At 38.6% G+C, this 21,605-nt stretch overlaps 1 protein-coding gene across 2 annotated transcripts; it reads right to left on the bottom strand.

Moving 5' to 3' along the window:
* Nucleotides 1-7,872: 7,872 nt before the first annotated feature.
* On the bottom strand, nucleotides 7,873-20,614 carry DUT (deoxyuridine triphosphatase). Of its 2 annotated transcripts, XM_085303419.1 has the most exons (7): nucleotides 20,487-20,614; nucleotides 19,990-20,152; nucleotides 18,623-18,714; nucleotides 16,875-16,919; nucleotides 12,010-12,084; nucleotides 11,069-11,139; nucleotides 7,873-10,380 (listed from the first exon to the last, which is right to left on the bottom strand). In XM_085303419.1, the coding sequence occupies exons 1-7, from the start codon at nucleotides 20,539-20,541 to the stop codon at nucleotides 10,324-10,326; spliced, it is 558 nt and encodes a 185-aa protein (XP_085159545.1). In that variant the 5' UTR covers nucleotides 20,542-20,614; the 3' UTR covers nucleotides 7,873-10,323. The 2 variants fall into 2 exon arrangements, with proteins under 2 accessions (XP_085159545.1, XP_085159543.1); XM_085303417.1 differs by lacking the exon at nucleotides 20,487-20,614 and having other exon boundaries at nucleotides 19,990-20,215.
* Nucleotides 20,615-21,605: the final 991 nt, after the last annotated feature.

Below are 21,605 nucleotides of genomic sequence, written 5' to 3'. Positions count from 1 at the left end.
CAGCATTAGAGAGGCTTGGAATCTAAGATACCTTTCCAAATGACACAGTGTTGTGGGTTTCCCCCCAACCCTGAATTCCAAAARATAAAGCAGAGATGGACCATAAAAGGTATACCATAAAATTATTCCAGAAGTTAGAGAAGTGTGGTGATATACTCCWAAGCTTCACTTCCCACAATTTCTTATTGGAGAATGTATTTTTAAAATGCTTACCCTTTCCACCTTTCCTTGCATTGCCTTTTGATTTTTATACAGTAGTAAGATAAATGTATTTAGTGCTCATTGATGTGCAAAAATATATACTGTTTCAAACATTTCTGGCATAAGAATAGCATGGTTGTGTCCAAAATTATCATACCAAATGATAATTTTTAGAGCCAAGATTCTTACCTCCAAAAATCCCCCAAATTTTATTGGATGAAATATGAAGCAATAATGGGATCCACTGACTCATCTGATTAAGCCAGGAGTGCCCAGTGTTGCCCAACAGGAGATTATGTAGGGTGCTAATGAAGTATTTCTCTTGCATAAAAGAGAACAGATGTAGACAAACTCATGAGAAACAAAGCTGTGACTTGCTGTGAATAGAATTCCCATTGAGCAAAGCTTCTTTCAGATCTAAGTTGTTCCAGCTCAGTCACAGTATTCCTCTGGTATCATCACGCCCTCACAAGCTAGATTTCTAGCTTCAGATATGGGTTGCTGTGGGCTACATTCTACCATTTTTGCTTTAGACATTGTACTGGCAAAGCAGCTTTCTATTTTTGTGAAATGCTGGAAAGTTAACTCCTAGTTGGCAGCTCTGCTCTGAGGACCAAGAGAAATGCTACACGGAGTGATTGTGTCCGATAGGCTGTAGTGTATCTCACAGGGAGAATCAAGCCTTGCCACCTTGTCCAAGTTCTGGGTGACAAGAGAGATTGCAAATCTTACTTCTGGGGCCAAAAATTACTGTTATGCCTCAAAGTACAGCAGGAACTCCTGTGGAAGCAGAGTTACTTCTAGGGCCTGATCTTTGGACTGAGGAATAAATTTGACAAATTGGCTCTTGTGAGCTCGTACCAATCTTCATGTAAGGATGTGCTGGAGCTACGAGGAAATAGGGCTTCTGATCAGAAACTTAGATTGGGTGGAGAATAAGGAAGAAATACTGATACTGTTTGTTGCTGACTGAGAATATCTAGATGAATTCCCTCATAGAATCATAGAATTTATCCCCTAATGAACTAAGAAAGTCTTCAGGCCAAGGCCAGACATGGGAGCTTATAAATCCAAATAATATCTTGGGTAAACAACACATTAAATGGTTATGCATTGCATATCTTCTGCCTTGAAGTAAGCAGCACACTGAGATCCATTGCAGTTACTATATGCTGATGCAAGCGTTTCAGGGAATCCTGGTGTTAAGGGACTAGATAAGTCCAACCAGCAGGATGGACCATGCTCCCATCAGCAGTCTTGTTGCCTGTGACCTCATACTACAGCTGTTTGCTCAGTGATGTTACTTCTGAGTTCAAAARCTGACCTTTATTAAAGTTTCCAGGAAAGCAACAGCACTGTGGATGTTAACAGGGCCTTCAGCAACAAAGCCACAGAATAAAATTATGGAAAGAGAAGGAAAAGACCTGTTAGGTCATCTGCTCAACCCATCTGCCAATGCAGAGTTGTTCTCTGCAGCATGCTTTTTCCCTTTGCCTGCATCAAGCCAAAGGGATTTCCATGACCTCCCTGGGGAGACTATGACGTAACTGACTAGTTCTTGCTCTTGGGAATAACTGTAGTTTGATTCAGTTATGTACTGAAAGCATTCTAAGTCTCATTTTGATGGAGAAGAGGAACTCAGACTGAAGGACCCTGAGCCTTATGATTATAATGCATCTCAGATGTAATTCTATATTAATCATCTTTTGTATACAGATCATATGAGGCTGTGTCCCACCCCACAGCTGTCTCTTTCAGTAATTATTCCTTAGACAGATTTTGTCATCTTTCAGTAGTAAGTAGTGCACAAACCTTGAACGAATGCACTTCATTTGACAAAAATTCAGAATTTGCCCTAAACTAGTGTTTGAAGTGTTCTGTCTGACTCTCACTCCTTTTAATTGTGCCAGAGTTCTTTGGAAATTAATGATCTAATGTCCCAGAAACCCATAGAAAAATAATTCCCACTTATATTCTTTAGGCAAATTAAAAACACTTGACAGATGTTTACTAATGCCAACTATTAAGGCAACTACATTTACAGGTAGAGGACTCCTGATAGCTATTGATTTAAGGCTTACAAATGTTTTCTTTCAAATCCCAGGACACCACCTATCAAGATGTCAGAAAATTATGACTGATTAATATCTTGCATGGAAATGCTTCTGGCCAAATACATGAAAGAGCTTTTTGACCCTGGGTATTGGGCATTAACAAATAAGAATCTYTTTTTTGAAGGCAATAAAAAATATTTCCACAGTTATTAAAACAAACATCTAATTTTTTTGTTGAAGATCTGTGTGTCTATAAACTATTGACTATGGAGATAGTTTTAAAGGAATGCTAGTATCCTTAGCATTCTGATGAGGCAGTCCTCAACCACCGACAATCATATATAGTGTGCAGGGCACTTAAATACTTTTAAAATCCAGTTGTACAGCAATGGAGGGCTATGATTAATATCCCTGTGTGATTGTGTGAGTTGCACTCCACAGAATGAACAAGGCAGGATTCAGAAGAAGCCTTCATCTGACTGCCACTTCGGCCATGTGGGAGATGAAAAAAAGATCTGAATGTCTAGCATGTCTTTGTTAGCAATTGGATGTAATTTTCCTTTGATCAGCATTTGCACAGGGCTCTGTGTGATGTAGTAATATAATAAAAAAGATTTACTAGCAACAGCACTGGACATTAGGAACATACATAGCCCAGTAAGACTATGTAATGTACCTTATTGTAAGGTGGCACTAGAAGAGGCAACTTAATAGACCTATGATAAAATTGTAAGAAAGGAATTTCCCACAGGCTATTGGCAGGTGCTTTAGAGYACTAAACCAGAAGTTCTGATCTTAGGTCTAATATTTTTTCTGATACCCAGTTTGTGAGCACTTTTCCTTTCTACCAGTTAAATAGAGCTGAAACTATTTCTAGTAAACTATGCAATAGAAGTGAGTGAGCATCACAGAAATCTTTCAAGTAGGTACTCAAATATTCCCATCATTGCTTGCTAACTGATGGCTCACCCAGAAAAAGCAAGTTCAGCAAACAAAGAACACAGAGATCGTTGAGCGAAGACATGAGGGAAAAGATGCTATCTAGGGAGACCGTAAGGGATCATAAGATACGAGTTAACCCTCAGCTTTCTCCATGTCTACTCGATTTGCACAGTCACCATATATATATATATATATATATATATATATATATATATATATTTTGAATAGTATTATTCCTAACTTAGGTTAAGACCAATTTACTACCATGATAACAACCCTACCACAGCCAAACAGTCCTGGTTTCAACATTAGGTTGGTTTCACTGTTCTGTGGCTCTAGAGGCACTTATTATTCTCAGCTCAAATATAATGGAAGCTAGAGGAATAATCCCTGTGGTGGACAGGATGTTGCCAAGACACAGCTTTATTACTGCATGTTGCTGTGCACCAGCCCAACAGTGGCATGAAAGTGACTCATTGAGACAACTAAGGCTGTGGTTTTGCATGAGTTTCCTTATTCTTGGTGCCAGCTTAAGTGGACTCTATCCCTCTCCTCATCCAGCTGTGCTACTATTTTGGCAGCTACTCAAAATTTCTTGGAATAATTGCAAATGCGTAATGAATTTTTATTTAGCTGACGCTGCAATTTTGGCATCATTGATCATATGCATGTTTTCTTAATATATACATAGCCATTCCTTTAACACATGTTCTGAACCTCTGAATGGCAGACTTTAGGAGTCGAAAGTTACAAGCAAAGTCCGATTTGTTATTATTGTTGTTATCAATGTAGCCCACAATACTTTAAAAACAACTTTATTAGCAGAAAAGTAATTATATAAAAATAAATAGGTATATCTGGTTGTCAACCACGTGCCCAGGGAGTCACAGGACTGAAAAATCCAGTCCTGTGGTAGGCACTGAACTGTTCCGAAGTGCAAGGCTTTCCTGCTGAATCTAGGCTGTCCCATAAATGGTAAACATCTAGAAAGCCTTCCAAATATCAACTAAACGCAAATGGAAACTACCTCTCCTATGTGGAAGACTCCCAGCCTGCTCAAGCTACAATAGTCTAAACTTGTCCAGGCTTGCTCATTTTGACCTTAAGTCTTACTCAGCTGGCATTTGGGAAAGTTATGTGCAGCAGTCTGGAGGCTCCGTGCAGGTGGTTGGGGAAGGACAGAATGTATGCCATGCTTCCAAAAGTAATGGAAATGTAAGGCCCCCTTTAAAGCATCAGTTTCTCTTAGCTAGAAACTGATAAAAAGATACAGAGTGCTGCACTTGGGTGAGGAATGATACCTTGGCAAAAATACCATTACCTTGCTGACTCCCTGGAGCAGCAGTTCAGCTTCTCATTTGGTAGCAGTCCTACAGGCTGGGTTTATTCAGTTTTTCCAAGAGAACTTATACTAGTGAAAATGATGTGACTGATGTTTTTTAAAAAAGAAAAACCCTAGAATCTCACCAAGATGATGAAGTTAGAGTCCTCAGTCCATTCTGATTCAGCTATCTCCTCCTCTTCATGTCAAGGGAGGGCAATGAATTCTCTGTTGCTGGATCCATGGCTTCCTGGCTTTGTCACAACTCCTTCCTTTTTCATTTTTCCCACATTGCTAATGCCTAAGACAAGTTGAGAAGAAAGGTGAGAATGAGATTGATTTTTTTTTTTTTTTAATTCTCTCCCACCTCCTCCTCTTGGTCTGCCAACAGCCTGTGCATTGCTATGATGCCTTGTCATAGGACAGGATGGGGAGGAGGAAGCCACCTTCTTGCAGAATTTTAATGGCCTGAATGCCTGTAATGTTCTTGACAGACTGGCTCACTGCCAGCAGTAGCTTCTACATGGAAGTGGAGGGGAAGGAAAGTGAGACTGGGCTTTCACAGTAGGAAACACAAAACACCAACCAGGGGTTTTCCTGACATCACCCTGTACCCTACGGGAGGGCAGTTGTAACCCAGCACTGATTTCAGCGTGAGCTGGCACAAGTAGTAAGGTTGTAACCTTACTTAAAAGGCTTACAGCTTGTAAGGTTACGGTCAGTCTGGATTAAGGTGTGTTAGCAAAGCAGCACGGGATACTATATGCTGCTTTGCTCTGTAGACACAGCACAGAGGAACAGCTTACTTGCAAAGGAAAGGGAGAAATTTTCATCCAACTAGGACACGCAGTTATTTTGCCTTGGACATTTGGAGACAACCTTTCGGACTGGTTAGGAATCCATAAACCACAAAATACTCATGTTAAAAGAATCTGGCCAAAGATACTGCTTTCATGACTGCTTGCTTTTCCTTTTACAAAACAAAAACAAATTCCTTTGCTGTAATCATCAATAGTAATCAAAAGAAAACTTTCTTCAGTTCAAGGACATTAGCTTTAAACATTAAGACCATAAGCAATATTAACTTACATAAACTTCCTATTTCTGTTACAAAATCTGCTATATATTTTTTTTTAAGAAAACAATGATTAATATTATATTGCAACATAACTGAAAAAAAAGAACAAAGTCCATAGGAAACAAGCAGGTGTGCATACACAGCTCACACTTAGAGCATATTTTACRTATTAAAATTTAGTAGATACTTACCAAGTGAGGGCTCTCAAATTATAAAATTAAATTATCAGGTTTTTGGACTTGGCAGGGAAAAAGGTTTTCTTGTGTTCTAACAGAGAAGGGAAAAAAGCGTAACCTTTGTGAAGAGCTGAATAACCACATACTTAATGAAAGGAAAGTTTAGGAAAACTTCACCTTATCATGCAACCTTTAAAACTGCAATCATATTCTCTGTCCAGCAGCAGCTCCAAGCTTACGCTTTCCGGAATCGGATTCTTACCAAGGTAGGGATTGCCAAATAGCTGTCAGTGAGGCAAGTGCCATGTGTGCCAATTCTAGAAATCAATAAGGCAGTACAGTCTGCCCTATATTTTCAGACAGTTTGTACCTTACATAACTAGGTACAAAATACTCATTTTTATTTCTGATTATTTTCTCTGGAAGTGCAGTCATGTGCAATCAGGTGGAATAAGTGTGCTGATAATTTTTCTTCAGAAACTGTAATGATTAGCAATGTGGACATTTCTCTTTTCTTTTTAGGCAGAAACCATGAGGCACTGTAGCAAGCATTCACTTTTCTTGCACTTGAGGTCACAAATTTATGCAAGTCAAAAACGCTGGGCCTGCCAAAAACATCATGCTACACTCCACCAAATAAAAGGACACTGTTATTCTTACAAGGAAAGGTTTGACAGGACAGGAAATAGGCAGGGTCATAGAAGTTTACTTAATACTGAAACTTAGTTAACTATCTTTAAGCCAAAATACAATGATAGTTAAAAAAATAAATAAATAAAGGGGGGCGGGGAAGAAAAAAAAAAAGACAAATACAAGAGTACCTGGCTAAGCAGGTACTGGAGAGACACCCAATACAGATACTGGAGAACCTTAACAAAAGCTTGCATAATTCTCCTGTTACCACATGCCATCTGCCTTTACTGGGTTAACATGTATTAATTAAAATTTAACTTATGTCCAGAACTTGCAGCAAGAAGCAACTGATTTGGAGAACCCGATGGAGAGTTTACCAAACTATATGCTAGTTTCATTACAATGCAATCCTTAAGTAAACTGCATTCCACTAAAAGAAAGGAAGAAGAGAGTGAATATGAAAGATAGGAAAAATGTTGCTGTTCATTACAATTTTCCATTTTTGTTGAAACACAGCAGGAGAGCTAAGCCACAGGCTTCTCTACCGCTCTTGCATGCCAGGAGGGATTATGCAAACACTGCAACCACCCAAATCTTATTTAAATTATAGTCATTGTTCCCCTTTTAATGGTTATACTTTTGCCTGCTTTCACTCAAACATTGCTGCATCTTGTTTTCTGCCAACATAGTCCCAATGGGAGTCATCAACTCTTAATTATAGATGAACAGATCCTTGAAAAATATCTGGGGGGGGGGAGTGGAGTAGAAAGCAAACTTTAAGTGCCATCTAGTGGCTAATTTATTAAAAAAACATTTGATAGATCCAAAAAAATAYAGTTGTAGCTGAACTGAGGAAGCTGTGCTTGGATTTGTAACTGCCAAAGATCAGGTATATACTTTGGGAAACCCACAGAATACCTAAAGATCAATTGTATCATAATTGTATCACTATTTATGTTATTTTTTCCTTTAAGATTTTTGACCTTAAGTGAAGAGCTCAAGTGGTAGGAATCTCACAGTAATCACCTGTTCCTTCAAAAGCTTATCATAATGTGTAGCCTTTCAACCTGTCATATGTATCAGTCCAGACAAGAAAACAGAATCCTTTCAGATGCCCAAATCACAGGGGTGACTTTGTACTCATTAGCTTTCTCTAGATTTATCTGGGGTTGGAGGTCAGATTTTATCCAACTTTACTTTTAACAAGTCAAATCCATTTCTAGATGAAAGCAGCGAGATCACTGGTTAGTAATGTCTTTTTCCTTTCCCTGCAGGAAAAAGCCACCTTCTGCTATAGATGAGAATTCCCAATGAATTATTTCTCTTTATCGAAGTACCACGTTCAATTTATGCTGAGGAGATTCAGCAAGATCATCAGCTGTAGCTTACTCCTCCTTGGAGGTTAATATGCTCCTTCTGGGATAACCAGAAGATAAGTCCAGATTAAAATAGCTTTATCTGAACCTGTTCAGTGATAATGGAGAGAAGCCCAGCATCATTTTTATTTAAAGTAAATACTCAGTATTTTGCAAATAACATTACACTTTAGATTTGTTTCACAGATCTAAATATCTTTCACATCATACATACATTGATCCATGGGTGACTCCTCAATGATGGATTCTGGAGACATCAATCTGTCTAGCTACAAATAAGAGCTATGCTCGTTAGTTCCAGGTTTCTGATGAGGTGATTTGAACAAGCACATGCAGCCTGTGACAAACCAGATAGTTTTACATTAATTAAAAAACTAATTTACAAGCATTTAATTTAGACTGAAGGATGTATCTCAGGTAACATAAAAAACAAGAATGTGTTTCACAGTCCTCTTTCTTTTGCAAGTGTTAAAAATTTTAACATGCTAACTAACTGTGTAATTTCTGTAGGTGACTTAAGTACAGAAATATCTCCTGCAGGTATTTATGACGCTTTTCTCCTCTTATGAGACTGTTTTTGATTTAAACAGGATCAAATGACCTAATRTAAACGCCTCTCTATATAATGACGCATTTTAAGTTTTAACCTTGCTGAAAGAGTTCTAGTCTATCTCATTTTCCTTGTTTATAGGGTGATGGTAAACTATACGAACAAAAAACAGGCAAAGGTAAAAGCTAGTCTCTCCACTATGTACTATTCCGTGTCTTCCATGTCAGCTACCAAAATAGGAGACTTTCAAAGTAAATGTAATATTAATGGAAAAGGGGAATGTTATAATAATGTTCATGTTCAGGAAGTTCTGTGGGTCTCTTATGTCTCTTAAAAATRGGGAGAATAGATGCAGGCACCATAGTTTGAACTAGATAGAAAGTAGTAAAGACTGTTCTAAGAATGTTTTTCTCTACTACCAATACAAAAAAGATTCTATAGGTTTTGCTATAGCTTGTGATCTTCAGTAACAAATATCAACTTAAGAACTTTCAATAAATTGTTTTGTAATTCTCACATTCCCTTGTAAGAAGTATTTAACTTCTATAGCTGTGCTACTCATAATGAAGCATCATTCCACTGCTACTAAAGGAATTATCAGAATTCAACTTCCTACATGCTTTTCTAAACAAGTATTGAGAAATGACGCAAAGGAATGTGGCCATACTAAACTTTAAAACAAGTGAGCACTTTTTGGTAAAGGCACTATATGTTGGTAACTTAAGCAGGCACACCTCCATTAACTTACTGTCATGTTTCTTCCTCATGCAGTCTAACTTCTGAGAACATGCTTTTTCTATCAACTATTACTCCTCCTTACCTCAGAACCCTCAGATTATTAGGTATTCTTTAAAACAGAAATTACATCTTTTCCCAACGGGTACAACAAATTATGTGTATCATCAACAAAACATGTTAGTCTACAAACACCACCTAGCTTTCCACTGTTGGGACACTGTACATAAAGCATAGTATTTTTTTTTAATCTGTGACATTTCAGCTAAAAACAGAGACCTGCAAGAAGAATTTCTGTGTTTGAGAGCCTCACAGCATTTTGTAATTCTTCTCTGTGAAGCGGCAGAATATTTAAGAATCTTTCCTTTTTGTCGTCCCCTCACCCCCCCCCCCAAGTTCTTTCACCTGCAAGTTTACAGGTCATGTGACAGATTCCCACAGTTTAAGAAACAATCGGGTTTGGGACAGATCGCAAAACAGATTTTTGTTAACTGGTCAGAATGGAATACTCCTGCTGAAAAAATGGCTTGTACACTGCTTCAGTAAGAATCCTCCTTCCCTATAGTAATTTACATAGATTTGTCAACAAGCAGCATATCTCATAGCATAAATGTACTATACAGAAGTTGCTTCCAGATGAGTTGTGTTATTTAACTCATAAAACTGATTACATTGTCTGCTTTTTAATAAAGCTGAAAAACAGCTGTTTAAGGATCAGAGATAAACAGTAGCTTTGAAAAGATACACAAGGATTTTTAAAGGTTGTAGAAGACAATGTTAAATATCTTTGGCTTATTCTGATTTAGGGGTTACAGAGYAGAAAGTCATATCGATAGCCTGTTTCATATAGAATCAGTGGTAATAGTTAAGTATGAAATACTGAAATACGTGAAAGCATGCTTTCAGAAGATTAATACAAAGGGGCAAGGGAACACATTTATTCTTAGTTTAGATGAGTCATATCAAATCACRAAGTCATTTTTAAATTTATTATAGTAAAATCATCACAAACAACAATACTTGTTACTGAGGACCAAACATCTAACAAAAACCAAAAAAAATCCAGGAACTGATCTGTCAAGTTATTCATGTACTTTTCCTCATAATGCAAATGAATTCACTGCCTCCAAGAATAGAGGGAAGAGAAATGCAGATGTCTGTACAAAACCTTGAAACTATTTTTATCTACCCTTGATTAAAACAAAAACTTAGATAATATAACCAGAAAAAATTACAGAAAGTATAGTCAAAGCATCTTCAGTTCTGTCCAGTAGAACCAAAGCCACCTGCACCACGTTCCGTATCATCTAGAGCCTGAAAGACATCAATTATGATAAGCTGTTTTAGTGTCTTAACTTGTATTAACTTAACACTTATATACAATGGCCAAAAAGATAAGTTTACTCTTCTTGTAGCAACAGCTATAATTCTTAAAGGAAAACAAAAAGTTTAGGAGCCAGACATGTACATTATAGGCATTTACAAACCTTCTGTCCATAACTGATCATTTGAAAAATACTGTTTCCTTATATTACTTTAAAACCTTTGTCTCTATAGAAGTGGTTTTTTTTGTTTTTTTTTGTTTTTTTTAAAGAAAGCTAACACATACCCCAAATTAAACAGAGAGAGCTGCATCTAATTTCTGCTCTCACATGGAAGTATAAGGAATATATCAGCCAGTGCACCTTATATTAACACTGAAGAGCTGCTTTACAGAAGCATGTACAAATTAAAACAAATGACATTGTGAAACAAGCATCTAGTAAACACTGAAGTGTTTTTCACATACATGCTGCCTCTTAAAACTTGAAAAAAAAATCCAGGTAAATGTATGTAAGCATAAACATTTTTTATTCAGATAACAATGCTACTGTGTTGTTACAACACTAAGGGTGGTTGTAAGGCAAAGTATTTATCTATACCATAAATTTCAGCATATATACATACTTCTTTAACTCTTAATCCTTGAAAATATGACAAATACTTCCTTTTAGCAACTTACTTGAACTTCTTCCAGCTCAGGATAGAAAATACGTTCACAGATCAGCTGAGCAATCCTATCCCCTTTTTTAACTGAAAAAAAAGTTGAAGTATAATATTTCCTTTAAAAAATTGAACAATCAATGCAGAGTTTAGATAACCCCTTTTCAAGGGTATCAGAAAGTATTAAAGAGTRAGTACCGAAACTTAGTTAAATAAACATTAGACATTAGTAGCCCACAAAAATATAGGCTTTAATAAACTTGTACTTAGACTTTTAGAATGAAGTTCCAGCAGCAATACCAGTTTACCAGTTCAAGGCGTCTCCTCTCACTTATACTTCCGTATTGTGGCATGTCATGTGTCATCATGCCCAAATATCGCACAAGTTGTGAGATAGCTGTATATAGGTTGGAGCACCCTTGTGAACTAGACGCAGGAATTATTTTCCTTTCATCATTTTTTCCCCCTCCCCTCTGAGAAATCAATGTAAGTCTGATCAGTACCCAATCTGGTTCACAGAACTTGCATAGTAAGTTTGTGCTGTAAAGTTGCAGAAAAGGCTGCAAAAATGCTGTCAATACTGTATGCTCTCCTAAAGCTTAACCCGTGTGTTTGCAGAGAGAACATCATTAAAGGCAAACTACATCTTTATTACTAATATTTCCTGAGATCCTGAAGAAGTTTATCTCAAACATTGTTCAACTAAAACATCTATTCTGCTGAGCAACAAAGAAAACCACCAAATTGCACTTCACTACAGCTCATGAATCTAAAGCTTAGCTAATTTTTTCCATGCCACTGAATTTACCAAGAATGGAAACTTTTCACGTTGCCTTAACAGGACATTAAGTTTCCATGTCTTTATTAATTGTAAGAAGAAAACTGTTCTCAACAACAAAAAAACTCCTCTCATTTCTAGTTAGAAGACTGAAAACAGTCTTTGCCAAGCTTAACACTTACCTTCAAAAGTTTCCTTGCCAAAGTTGAAGAGTACTACACCAACGTTTCCCCTGTAATCCTCATCAATAACGCCAGCTGTCATAAAACAGAATTAATGAGGATATTCAGTTTACTAAATGTTGCCAGTATATTAAAAAATGTTGGTTTAGATTAGATGATTATTTCAGTATCTCATCCTGACATCCTTTAAGTATATGCATATTCAAACAATATAAATACTGAAATATCTAAAAATGTAAATCTATTTTGCAAAATATCTAACTGAAAAACACTGTCACATATCAAGAAGTGTTTTACCGCTTTACATGAATTTTAATTATAATAGTCTATCTGAAATCAAGACAGCTGTAGCAAACACATGGTCCATTTGTTCTGCTAACTTCAGCTCTTTCACCATGAAGCAGAAGTTTGTGTTACATTTTTCTTTTTTTTTTTAAAAAAAAAAAGGTAGCTGAGGAGATTATTTACCAATGCATACTGAAGTGATCAGATTCAGCCCTCCCTGTTCTTGGGAGGGAGAGAGGAGACGGAGGGAGAGAGGAGAGGAAAGAAAGGGTGTGGGTTAATTTTTTCTTTTTTTTCCTTCTTTTCCTCTCAGATACAGTAGTACTTTTCCAGTAGAAAAAGTGGAGTTTGGGCTTCCTTGTGGACAGAAGTATGGATTTTGAAGTCCACTCAGGAATAACTCAGGTACTAAAATTACATTTGGATTGAAAACATTCTAGGAATTCCAAATAAAATACTGGCTTTAAAGATTTTAAATGACAGAGAAAGGTGTAGTATAAAAAATAAGCCTACACCCTGAGTTTTAATGTTAAAGCACAATATGCATGCTTTAGAAAATGCAGTTTTTCTTAATTTGTTCAGCTGTGTTAAAATATTACAGCATATACTCTACATAGTTATTCCCACAACCTCTGCGTTATATGTAGGCATAGTACAGAAAATGTATTTATCTAACCCCTTTCCCTTGTAATAGTATGGGTTAATCTAATCATTTTTGAGCAGCTTCCTAATTAAGGTGCTAATTACACTGGGAGTATCCCCCTGAGTTCTGACAAATCAAAAAAACATACAGTTCTCCATAAATTCACTAGTTACTATATTATTCCATGTGTAATAGCTTAAAGAGATCCTAATTACGAAGCACTGTCAAAAACAACAGTGAACAAAACTTAGGGGTTGCTGTGCATTAACATTTTCCAGAATCAAAAGAAAAAAATTAATTAAAAAATTCCCAAATGTAGCATTCAGTTCAGCTGATTCAGACAGATCATAATGTACAGAAGGTTTCTGCATGTTCTCTTCTGCTTTTGTTTTAGATTAGATCAGATCAGCTTTTAGAAACTCAACTGTGCTTMAGTCACAGTACATCAATTACATGTCACTGCATCTAGCAGATTTTTTGCATCATCCTTCCTTTAACACCCACTTGAGTATTTAAAAGTAACAGTAAGCAAACCCTGTGCACCTGTCAGTGTATGACCAGAAAATGCTGAACTACTGGAGGAAAAAAAAAGTTTGCCTCCTTGCTTCTAGCAAAGAACTCTTACTTCCTTACTTTTTTAAATATTAAACAATCTAGAGCTCTCACACAACTGCTAAGCCAGAGGCGACRTAAAATGTTAGGTAAGTGCTATACAAATAATTTATTTTGCTTTATATATTAGCGGATGTTCAATCCATACAACACGGCAAAGAGTGATGGAACAATCTGGTAATAATAAAAATAATTCAGCTTCATTCAAGTTCCATAGTTAGCTGTCAATTAATTTGGTGTCTTTAACAAGAGTCAATCAACTGGAGAGCCCAAAGAAATGAAATGAGGTGAAGAGAAAGAGTGTAAGTGAGCTCTCTAGGATTTGAAAATTGTCTTATAACTCAAGATGGAAAAGATTAATAAACACATCTTGGCTGAACTGAGGTCAGCAATATTTAAAATACAAGTCACCTGTATTACTYATTAAGAGAAAAAATCCTCATTAAAACATTCTAATTTTGGAAGCTTAGCTATAAAGTAAATAGCACTTGCAATGATTCCACAGATYGTTTCAGACACGGTTTCTAGTAGGCAGGAATTGCACTTTCCATATGCTTCTAAGGATGATGCCTTTCTAGAAGATGGGGAAAGGAAAGGCAGACCTCTCTCTCAAATACATACATGGACTTGTGTTTGGAATTGAAGTTATATACTAAGAAACAGTATTTTTGAAGCATTTTGTGGCAAAAATGATTAGTCTACTGCTATGTTGAATGACCAAAATACTGTCGAAGCCTTAAYTTCAAATTCCATTAAAGACACAGCAGTGTAAAGACTTTGCCAAATTAATTCCCTCACAATCATTTTCTCTTTAAGTGTGTTTATACTTCTGCTGAAATAGTCTTACTGAATTTGACCACCGTCTGGATTTTGAGTTCAGAGAACACTATTTGTACTAGAGAATACATGATCCTTGGGATAGAGACCGAACAGCCTCCCTTCTCCTTCTGCAGGGTCAGAACCTCAGTTTATGTAATTGGGTGTACTGGCAAAATACAAGTGTTATAAAAAAAAAAAAAAAATCTCCCTTGGCATTCTATTATTCCAGAATAGCAAATTGCAGTAATTACACACACTGTTGAGCACAAAGGCACTTTTCTAAATGACATATGTTGGGTGGAAATCATCTAAGCCATTTTTGGAAAAATCATGCATTGGAACTGGCAGACTGACATACTGTCTTAGTCTGTCAGAAGTTTGGCATGTCACTTCTTGGGAAGGCATCCACACCTAGCAGATGTGAATTCTGAACAGATTCTTGAATGCTCACACGTCTTTTTTTTTTTTTTTCTCCAACCCCTTATTTACTGTCTAGGACTTCTAACAATATATTTTTACTGAAATGGATGTCTTCGTTATGACAAAAATATATATGCAGGACCAATTAAAATGATGGAGAAGTTTTGTTTTTGTGGTTTGTTTGCTTGTTTTTTTTCTTAAATAAGAGGCCCCTTACTAATCGTGATTAATAATTTCTATTCATGGTTTGTAAACCAACAGCTTTTCAAAAAAACTGAACACAGGTTACCCYACTAAGCACTTCTGGTTGCACTCTAGTTTTCCTAATATAATTTTAGAATTGAAACGATTATTACAGAACATATGTAGGTTTTTATATAACTGAAATTTTGTTGGTTTTCCTCTTTTTTAGGCATGTGATACACAGAAACTACGCTCTAGTGTACCACATAGATTACGGGGATAAAGGGTCATAAGAGAATCTTGGATTACCATGTTAGTCCTCTTCCTTTTAGCAACAACCAAAAAATCCTAGTGCAACAGACCTGCAAAAACCCTGCCTGGTTTAAGATGAAGGACATAAAGCTGGCAGAGATGCTCCTCTTAACCTCTAATACTGGAACTGTATCAAGAGATACATCCAGACTTTGATATGCCATGAAGTAGACAGAATAAAGCACCTGCGTGGCAGCTCTCAAATATACTGGAAAGCATTTTGCTTTTTGGCTGGCTTGGCATCAGAAGGAGAGGTATACCCTGGGTCACTCTTCCTCTCCTGTAGAGCCAAGCCTAGAAGTAAGTAAAGGCTGAATAACAGTGTTTAAGTAGTCTCTCTTTTTATCACTGGAAAAATTTTGATTAAGGCCTAACAAAGAGGAAAAGGCCTCATTTTTTAATCATACTTTTCTTATGAACTTCTATTATGATGCAAATTATCAYTTACTTGCTAGAAACGTGCTCCCAGCCATCCAGCACGTTTTTCCAAACATTCATTAGACGCACCTTCTTTATATCTTTATATCAGAAATCTAGGTTTTGGTTCTTTATTACAATCTATGATCARAAATACCTGCACCACTACAAAGACTACTTATTACTTAAGATTTTAGGATGCAGAAAGCATTTTATTTAACTGAGAACTGTATTCTTGTATAACTAAACAATATACATTTTTGTGCTAGATAAATTGCTGGGATTACAGCTGTGCTCAGAATAACTCCACAGTAATCTTTAGCCCCACTGCAAAACTGCACTTGAACCTTCAACATCATTTACTTTATGCCAAAGGATAGTGATGCTCTTCTGAAGGCTTCAGTTTGTAAGTATGTAATTGTTTTCGGAGAGATAGGTAGGAACTTCTAAAACAATCTGTTGTTCAAAGCTAGTCTGTTGCTAGCTGATCAAAAAAGACAGTATAGACTTGTACAAAGTGGGATTTAAGTTCTACTTCTTTCAAAAGACTTTTAGAGTTTAAGTCAATGTGCAAGTTACACAGAAGTTTAAACTTCACATGTGCTATATCGTCTGTCACATTTTGATCAGCCAGACTAAATTAAAGCTGTCTTCGTCCTAATAAACCATTTTCTCTAGGTGAAGAATTACCTATAGTAGTGGTGTATGTGAGTGCTTCTTGTCATTCCTTTTGAATATCATGACTATAAATGCTCAATAGCATACAGATATTTTAATATAGATTTAACGAATTAAGATCCTAAACTAGACTGAAGAGGACTGGAGATATGTAGTCAAAATGGAGAAAATAGACTGGAAAAAAGGAATCTTTAGAGTGTTAGACAAAAAKTAATTTCTATGCTAGACATTACTCGTAAAAATACTATATGGTTATTATAAGAAAATCAGTAATATTGCTTTTAATAATTCACCAGATTTTAAAATAATTGTGACCTACAGGGTCTTTAAAGCATTACACCATTATCTCCTTTTGCCTGTCTGCTAATGAATCTAGTGTTATTTACTTGCACATTACAAAGTGAAATTAATGCACTTCTTCTATCAAGATTTACAAAGTGAAATTAATGCACTTCCTCAATCAAGATTTACAAAAAAATATTAATAAAAGTCTTACCACCAACATCAATGAAGTGCTTTGCAGCTAAACCAGAACGTGGTGCTAGAAAACAAGAACTTTTGTAAGTGGAAAAAAWAWATATATATATATATATTTCAACTCTTAAACAATAATTACAGGTTAGATAGTTTGCACAAAGTCTCATCAAAAGAACTCTTCCTAGTCTCTTTCTAAAACAAAGGTGATTCTACAAGAAACCTTACAAGAATTTCTTACAAGAAATTTTACTCTAAGTGCTTTTGTATACATAAAACAAAATATCAACTGCTATGGGCTTCAATGGAATTCCAGTCTTTAAGTGTTCTAAGAATGTCCATGTTTAGACCACCAACTGCAGTACAGGTTTCTCCATAGAAGGCTGGAGCAGACAAAGGCTATCTAATCTTGGTTTATTTTGGCTGTTAACCACTCTTCTAGAATAATCTCAAAAGGCAATTAGGTCAACTCATTCAAGTTGCAACAGAAAATAGTATTTGGTAAACAGTTTAAGAACATTAAACTAACAGTAACAGATACATCAAGTGACATTTGGGTTTTTGCCTACCTTGGCCTACTTTGATAGGGCTACTTAAATGTCACTCTTTTGAAAATTTTCATTCTGGGATAAGAAGAAATTCATGCACACTCTCCCTTTACATTTGCATTGCAAGCTCTTAACTGTATTAAGAATTTATAAATAATCTGGACTAGAATATACAAAATATCCCAAAATACCTTGCACAGGTTCTCTAAGGAATTAGTCAAATTCTATTGTACTAGTACTTTTACTTCAGGATTAGTTTTTAAACAGCTGGGAGTGAATTTTCCATGTGCTTATTACCTGTTGGAAGTGTATACAGTCTAGCCTATAAGCATGTCAGGGCCTCGGGTGCAACCCCTTTCCATTAGTTTAGCTGGCTAAATTAGAAAGTTTAGCTGGCTGAGTCCAAGGTTAGCTCCTTCGCTGGTAAGTGTTGTTACGAAAGTTAAAGCAAGGGCCTGTCCCTCCTTGCCCCCAGGAACTGCTCTTAAGCTGAGGCTTTACTGCTGGCCCCTGCCTGTGCTACATCACAGCCATGCAGCAGACAGGTCTCCTACATCTGTGACTCTGACCCTGAGCTGGACCCACTRGGCCTCCTTCTCCACTACAGACTTCCCAGGTGACCACTGGACTGTCTGATCCTGACCACTGTCTCTAACTTTGATCCTGGCCTATCCTTGCTGCTCTGCATCCTGGCTCTTTGCTAGAAAGGTCCTAGAAAGTCCTAGAAGAGGGATGCACTCCAGACCCTGACACTGTGATTCTAATACCGGAACTGCAGCAAAACAATGAATGACTGARTAGCCTATAAAGTTGTATGCAGGTTATGAAAATTTTTACTAGCTAATCACTCCTTTGTCATTTGATATACACCAAACTTCAAGTGTTTTTGACAATAACTGTCTAGTACCAGGCTTAATAAATCACACAGCCATTTTTTTTGTATAGAAAAATCCAGACATTTGTTTTTTTCTGTGTAGAAGAATCCAGAAAGTTTTAGATCCCATCTAAATGAAAGGATTGTGTCATACCTCATCTACAATGAGAAGTACATGAGTACAATTGCATGCAGCTACTCAAACCAACACASAAAGGAATAAATCTGTACGACTATATCGAAGTGTAAAGAGGTGACTAAGCTAGGCCACATGAAATTGCACTACATTGAGCGCAGTCTGCAGTTACAAAAGTTGTTCCACTAAAACCTTTTCACAAGCTTACTTACCTACTCGGCCATAGCATCCAGATGGAAGTGCAATTTGAATATCTGTTTTCACTACAGCCTTCTCCATAGGTGGTATCACACAATCATAGGCACTAAATTAAAGAAAGTAACACTAGTTTATAATATATACGTTTGTCTTTCTTCTCTGTAACCTAGAAACAAAATAATAAAGTTACCCATAATTACTCCTGTTGGAATGGGGGAGACGACCTACCACAGTATTTACACAAGAAATACTTAGGATCTGCATCAAGTTTTGTGAATCTGTAAAACGCAGGATATCCTTACTTTGATAGTGTTGTCTTAAGATTTCAGGAGTGTTATTTGAACAGCATAATCTTGAGATTATTATTTCTACACGTTTTTAATTTGCAAATGAGACAGAAATACCAGTTTTACTTGAAATTACCATAAGATCAATAGCAATGTGCAGTTCGCTGTGCAAAAGCGGAAATTAAGAATACTATTCCTATTAAGCTTTCTACAGCAAGTGAAATGGTTGTAATCAAAAATAATAATCTAAAATAACATCAGATAATAATGTTTTTTTCTGAGCAAGTTAGAAGTTCATGATTCACAGGACTTGATTGTGGATCCTGGAGCTACAGAGCTTAAGAGAACTGTTTGCAGCTATTCAATTGGAGGCTTAAAGAAAGGGAGTGATGACAGTACCACGGCAAGACCATTCTACTGTTTTAGGCCAGCATATCTTGGCCTTGACTTCTGAACACTGGAAAATACCTAAAGTTTTTCTGTGCACTATCAGACTTTTTTCCCAAGAGTGCAGGGCAACRCTGAAAGTACAAAAACAAACCTGAGGAGAGAAAAAAAGGACAGAAAAAAAGCACCACACATGGTGAAACAAAGAGATGTGTAAAGCTTCAGGAAGGTGTTCAGAAAAGATATGTGCAATGTCAGGAGCAGCCATTACAAGCGACATATTCTAAGTAATACTTTTTTTTAAAAAAGCCAAAATAGAGTGCRCCACAGGTGTGATTAATGCCTGCCTGGGATCACAAAAGCACTACGCAAACAGGCACAAGTCTAGCTGCAGCTGCTTCTTGTTACGGTGCAAACCCTTGAAGAGTTTTACAACCGGCCGAAACCAAAAAACCGAATCCGCGCAGGAACGCCCGCCCGCCCGCCGGGAGCCCAGGCTGAGGCCGCTCCTGCCTGCTGGGCTCCATCCCGCCCGGTGGGTGACCAGGGACCTCCGCACATGGCGGGAGCGGCACGGGGGAGCTGGAGGGGGACAGGCCGGGCCTCCCCCGCGCAGGGCGGCCGCTCGCCGGGGCGCTGCGCTCGGGGCGGCGGCGGCGCCTCCCTGTGAGGAGAAGGGTCGGGACGGGGGGGGGGCAGTGCCTCACCTGTACAGGTCGTAGCCCGCGGCGCGCGTGGAGCCCCGGGACGGCGTGCGGGCGTTCTCGGAGAGCTTCGCGAAGCGGAGCCGCATGGCGGGCTCCGGGGGCGCCGCGGCCCTGGGCCGCTTGCTGGGGGACGCCTGCGGGGCGGCCTCGGAGCAGGGCATGGCTGCGGCGACAGGGCCCGCTGCGACGGGGCAGGGAAAGCGCGCCAAGAGCCCGCGCGCGGCACAGCCCACTGCGGGCCGCGCGCAGGGGGAGCCTGGCTCGCGCCGGCCCCGTCCGCGCCCGGCGCCGGCCCCCCTCCCCCCCCCCGCCGCTGAGAATGGCCTCTGCCGGCTCCTCTCAGCGCCGACCCCCGCGGCCGACCCTCAGTCGCGGCTCCGGGCGCCCCCGTGGGCGGCAGCGCAGCCCCTCCCTCCCCCCCGCGCCTCCAGTGGGGCGCTCCGTCCCCGCCCGCCTCCAGCAGGGCCGGCCGGGCCCTCGCTTCACCTCGCCTCCGCGCGCCTCAGCGCGCCCGTGGGGGAGCAGGAGCTGCCGGAGGCGCCGGGCCAGCATCGTGGCCGCCGGCGGGGGCGGCCCTCCCCGGGCCGGGCCGGATGTTAACGGCCCTATCGTGCCGCCCTGCGTGCGCCAGGCTTCCCCGCGCCGCCCGGAGGCCGCGGCCGGCTGCAGGCAGGCCGCTGGCGGCCGGGAGCGCGCGCGGCCCCTCGGCCGTGAGTGTTTTTCTGCGTGGAGAACAACCTCCGTTGGGGCTGCTGCGCTCTGTCTAGCAGCCGTTCCTCACGGCTTTCCCTTTTACCGAGTGATCCAAGGAGATGTGGTTGTCTCCTTGCTTTGACGCGTTTTTTTCCTCAGTGAAAGCCGTGCCGCACGCTGCAGCGCAGCTGCGGAAAGTGGTGTTTCGAGATCCTCCCTGTTTGCGAGTTCATGTTACTGCTTTCTTAGTAGTGTGTGCTGTTTAAATGAGAAGCCATACGCATYATAGTCCTGCTTTTAAAGAAAAAGATGCTTGAAGTATTTTATGAGCTTTGTTACAAGCCATCTACAAACCAAAGTTGATTAGAATTTTTCAGTTATATTAATATCTAACTATAAATTATTTTTTACACAGACCTTTATAGAGATGGCAACTGCACCCTGTTATGGAAAAGGACTAATCTTCTAAATGGTGTGAGCTCTATTTCAAATTTATTCTTCACCAGCAACATGCCAGCTTACAGTATGTATATATATATGCCAGGTTATTTAAAAAAAAAATGATTGAAATAACAGGATAAAAAGAGCAGAAGAATGAAAGCAAGTGAATGTATACAATTAATAATAATGTACTGGAAATAGAGAAACTCCCTTTAAAACTTGAAATTGCAAATTGGATAGCCAATAAATTTTCATTGGAAATTTTTCGTTACAAGTACATATTCATTCTCCCTTCTTAAATGGGAAGAAAGCAAATTACTTTCCTTGTTTTTTCTCAACAGTGTCCTGCGCTGTTCAGCTACCAAATTTGTGACTTTCTGTAAATAGTTATTTTGGCTTTTTATATTAGATACTAGATTTTCAAGAAAACACAGAAATAGCTATTTTTATTACGCATTGTAACTACAGTTTGGTGTCTTAAA

Source organism: Rhea americana, unplaced genomic scaffold, assembly GCF_003343005.1.
Source record: "Rhea americana isolate MKP2758 unplaced genomic scaffold, rheAme1 scaffold_2, whole genome shotgun sequence".
NCBI classification, from domain to species: Eukaryota; Metazoa; Chordata; class Aves; order Rheiformes; family Rheidae; genus Rhea; species Rhea americana.
Note: the sequence above shows the minus strand (reverse complement) of the source record. Positions and strands in the feature narration are given on the sequence as shown.

Bases quoted from the DNA above. Each gene is read 5' to 3' on its own strand.
- DUT (XM_085303419.1), bottom strand. From the start codon at position 20,541: ATGCTGGCCCGGCGCCTCCGGCAGCTCCTGCTCCCCCACGGGCGCGCT. The intron at 20,153-20,486 runs GCGGAGGCGAGG...CTGTCGCCGCAG, and splicing joins CCACGGGCGCGCTGAGGCGC to CCATGCCCTGCTCCGAGGCC. The intron at 10,381-11,068 runs GTAAGTTGCTAA...GATGTCTTTCAG, and splicing joins CTGAGCTGGAAGAAGTTCAA to GCTCTAGATGATACGGAACG.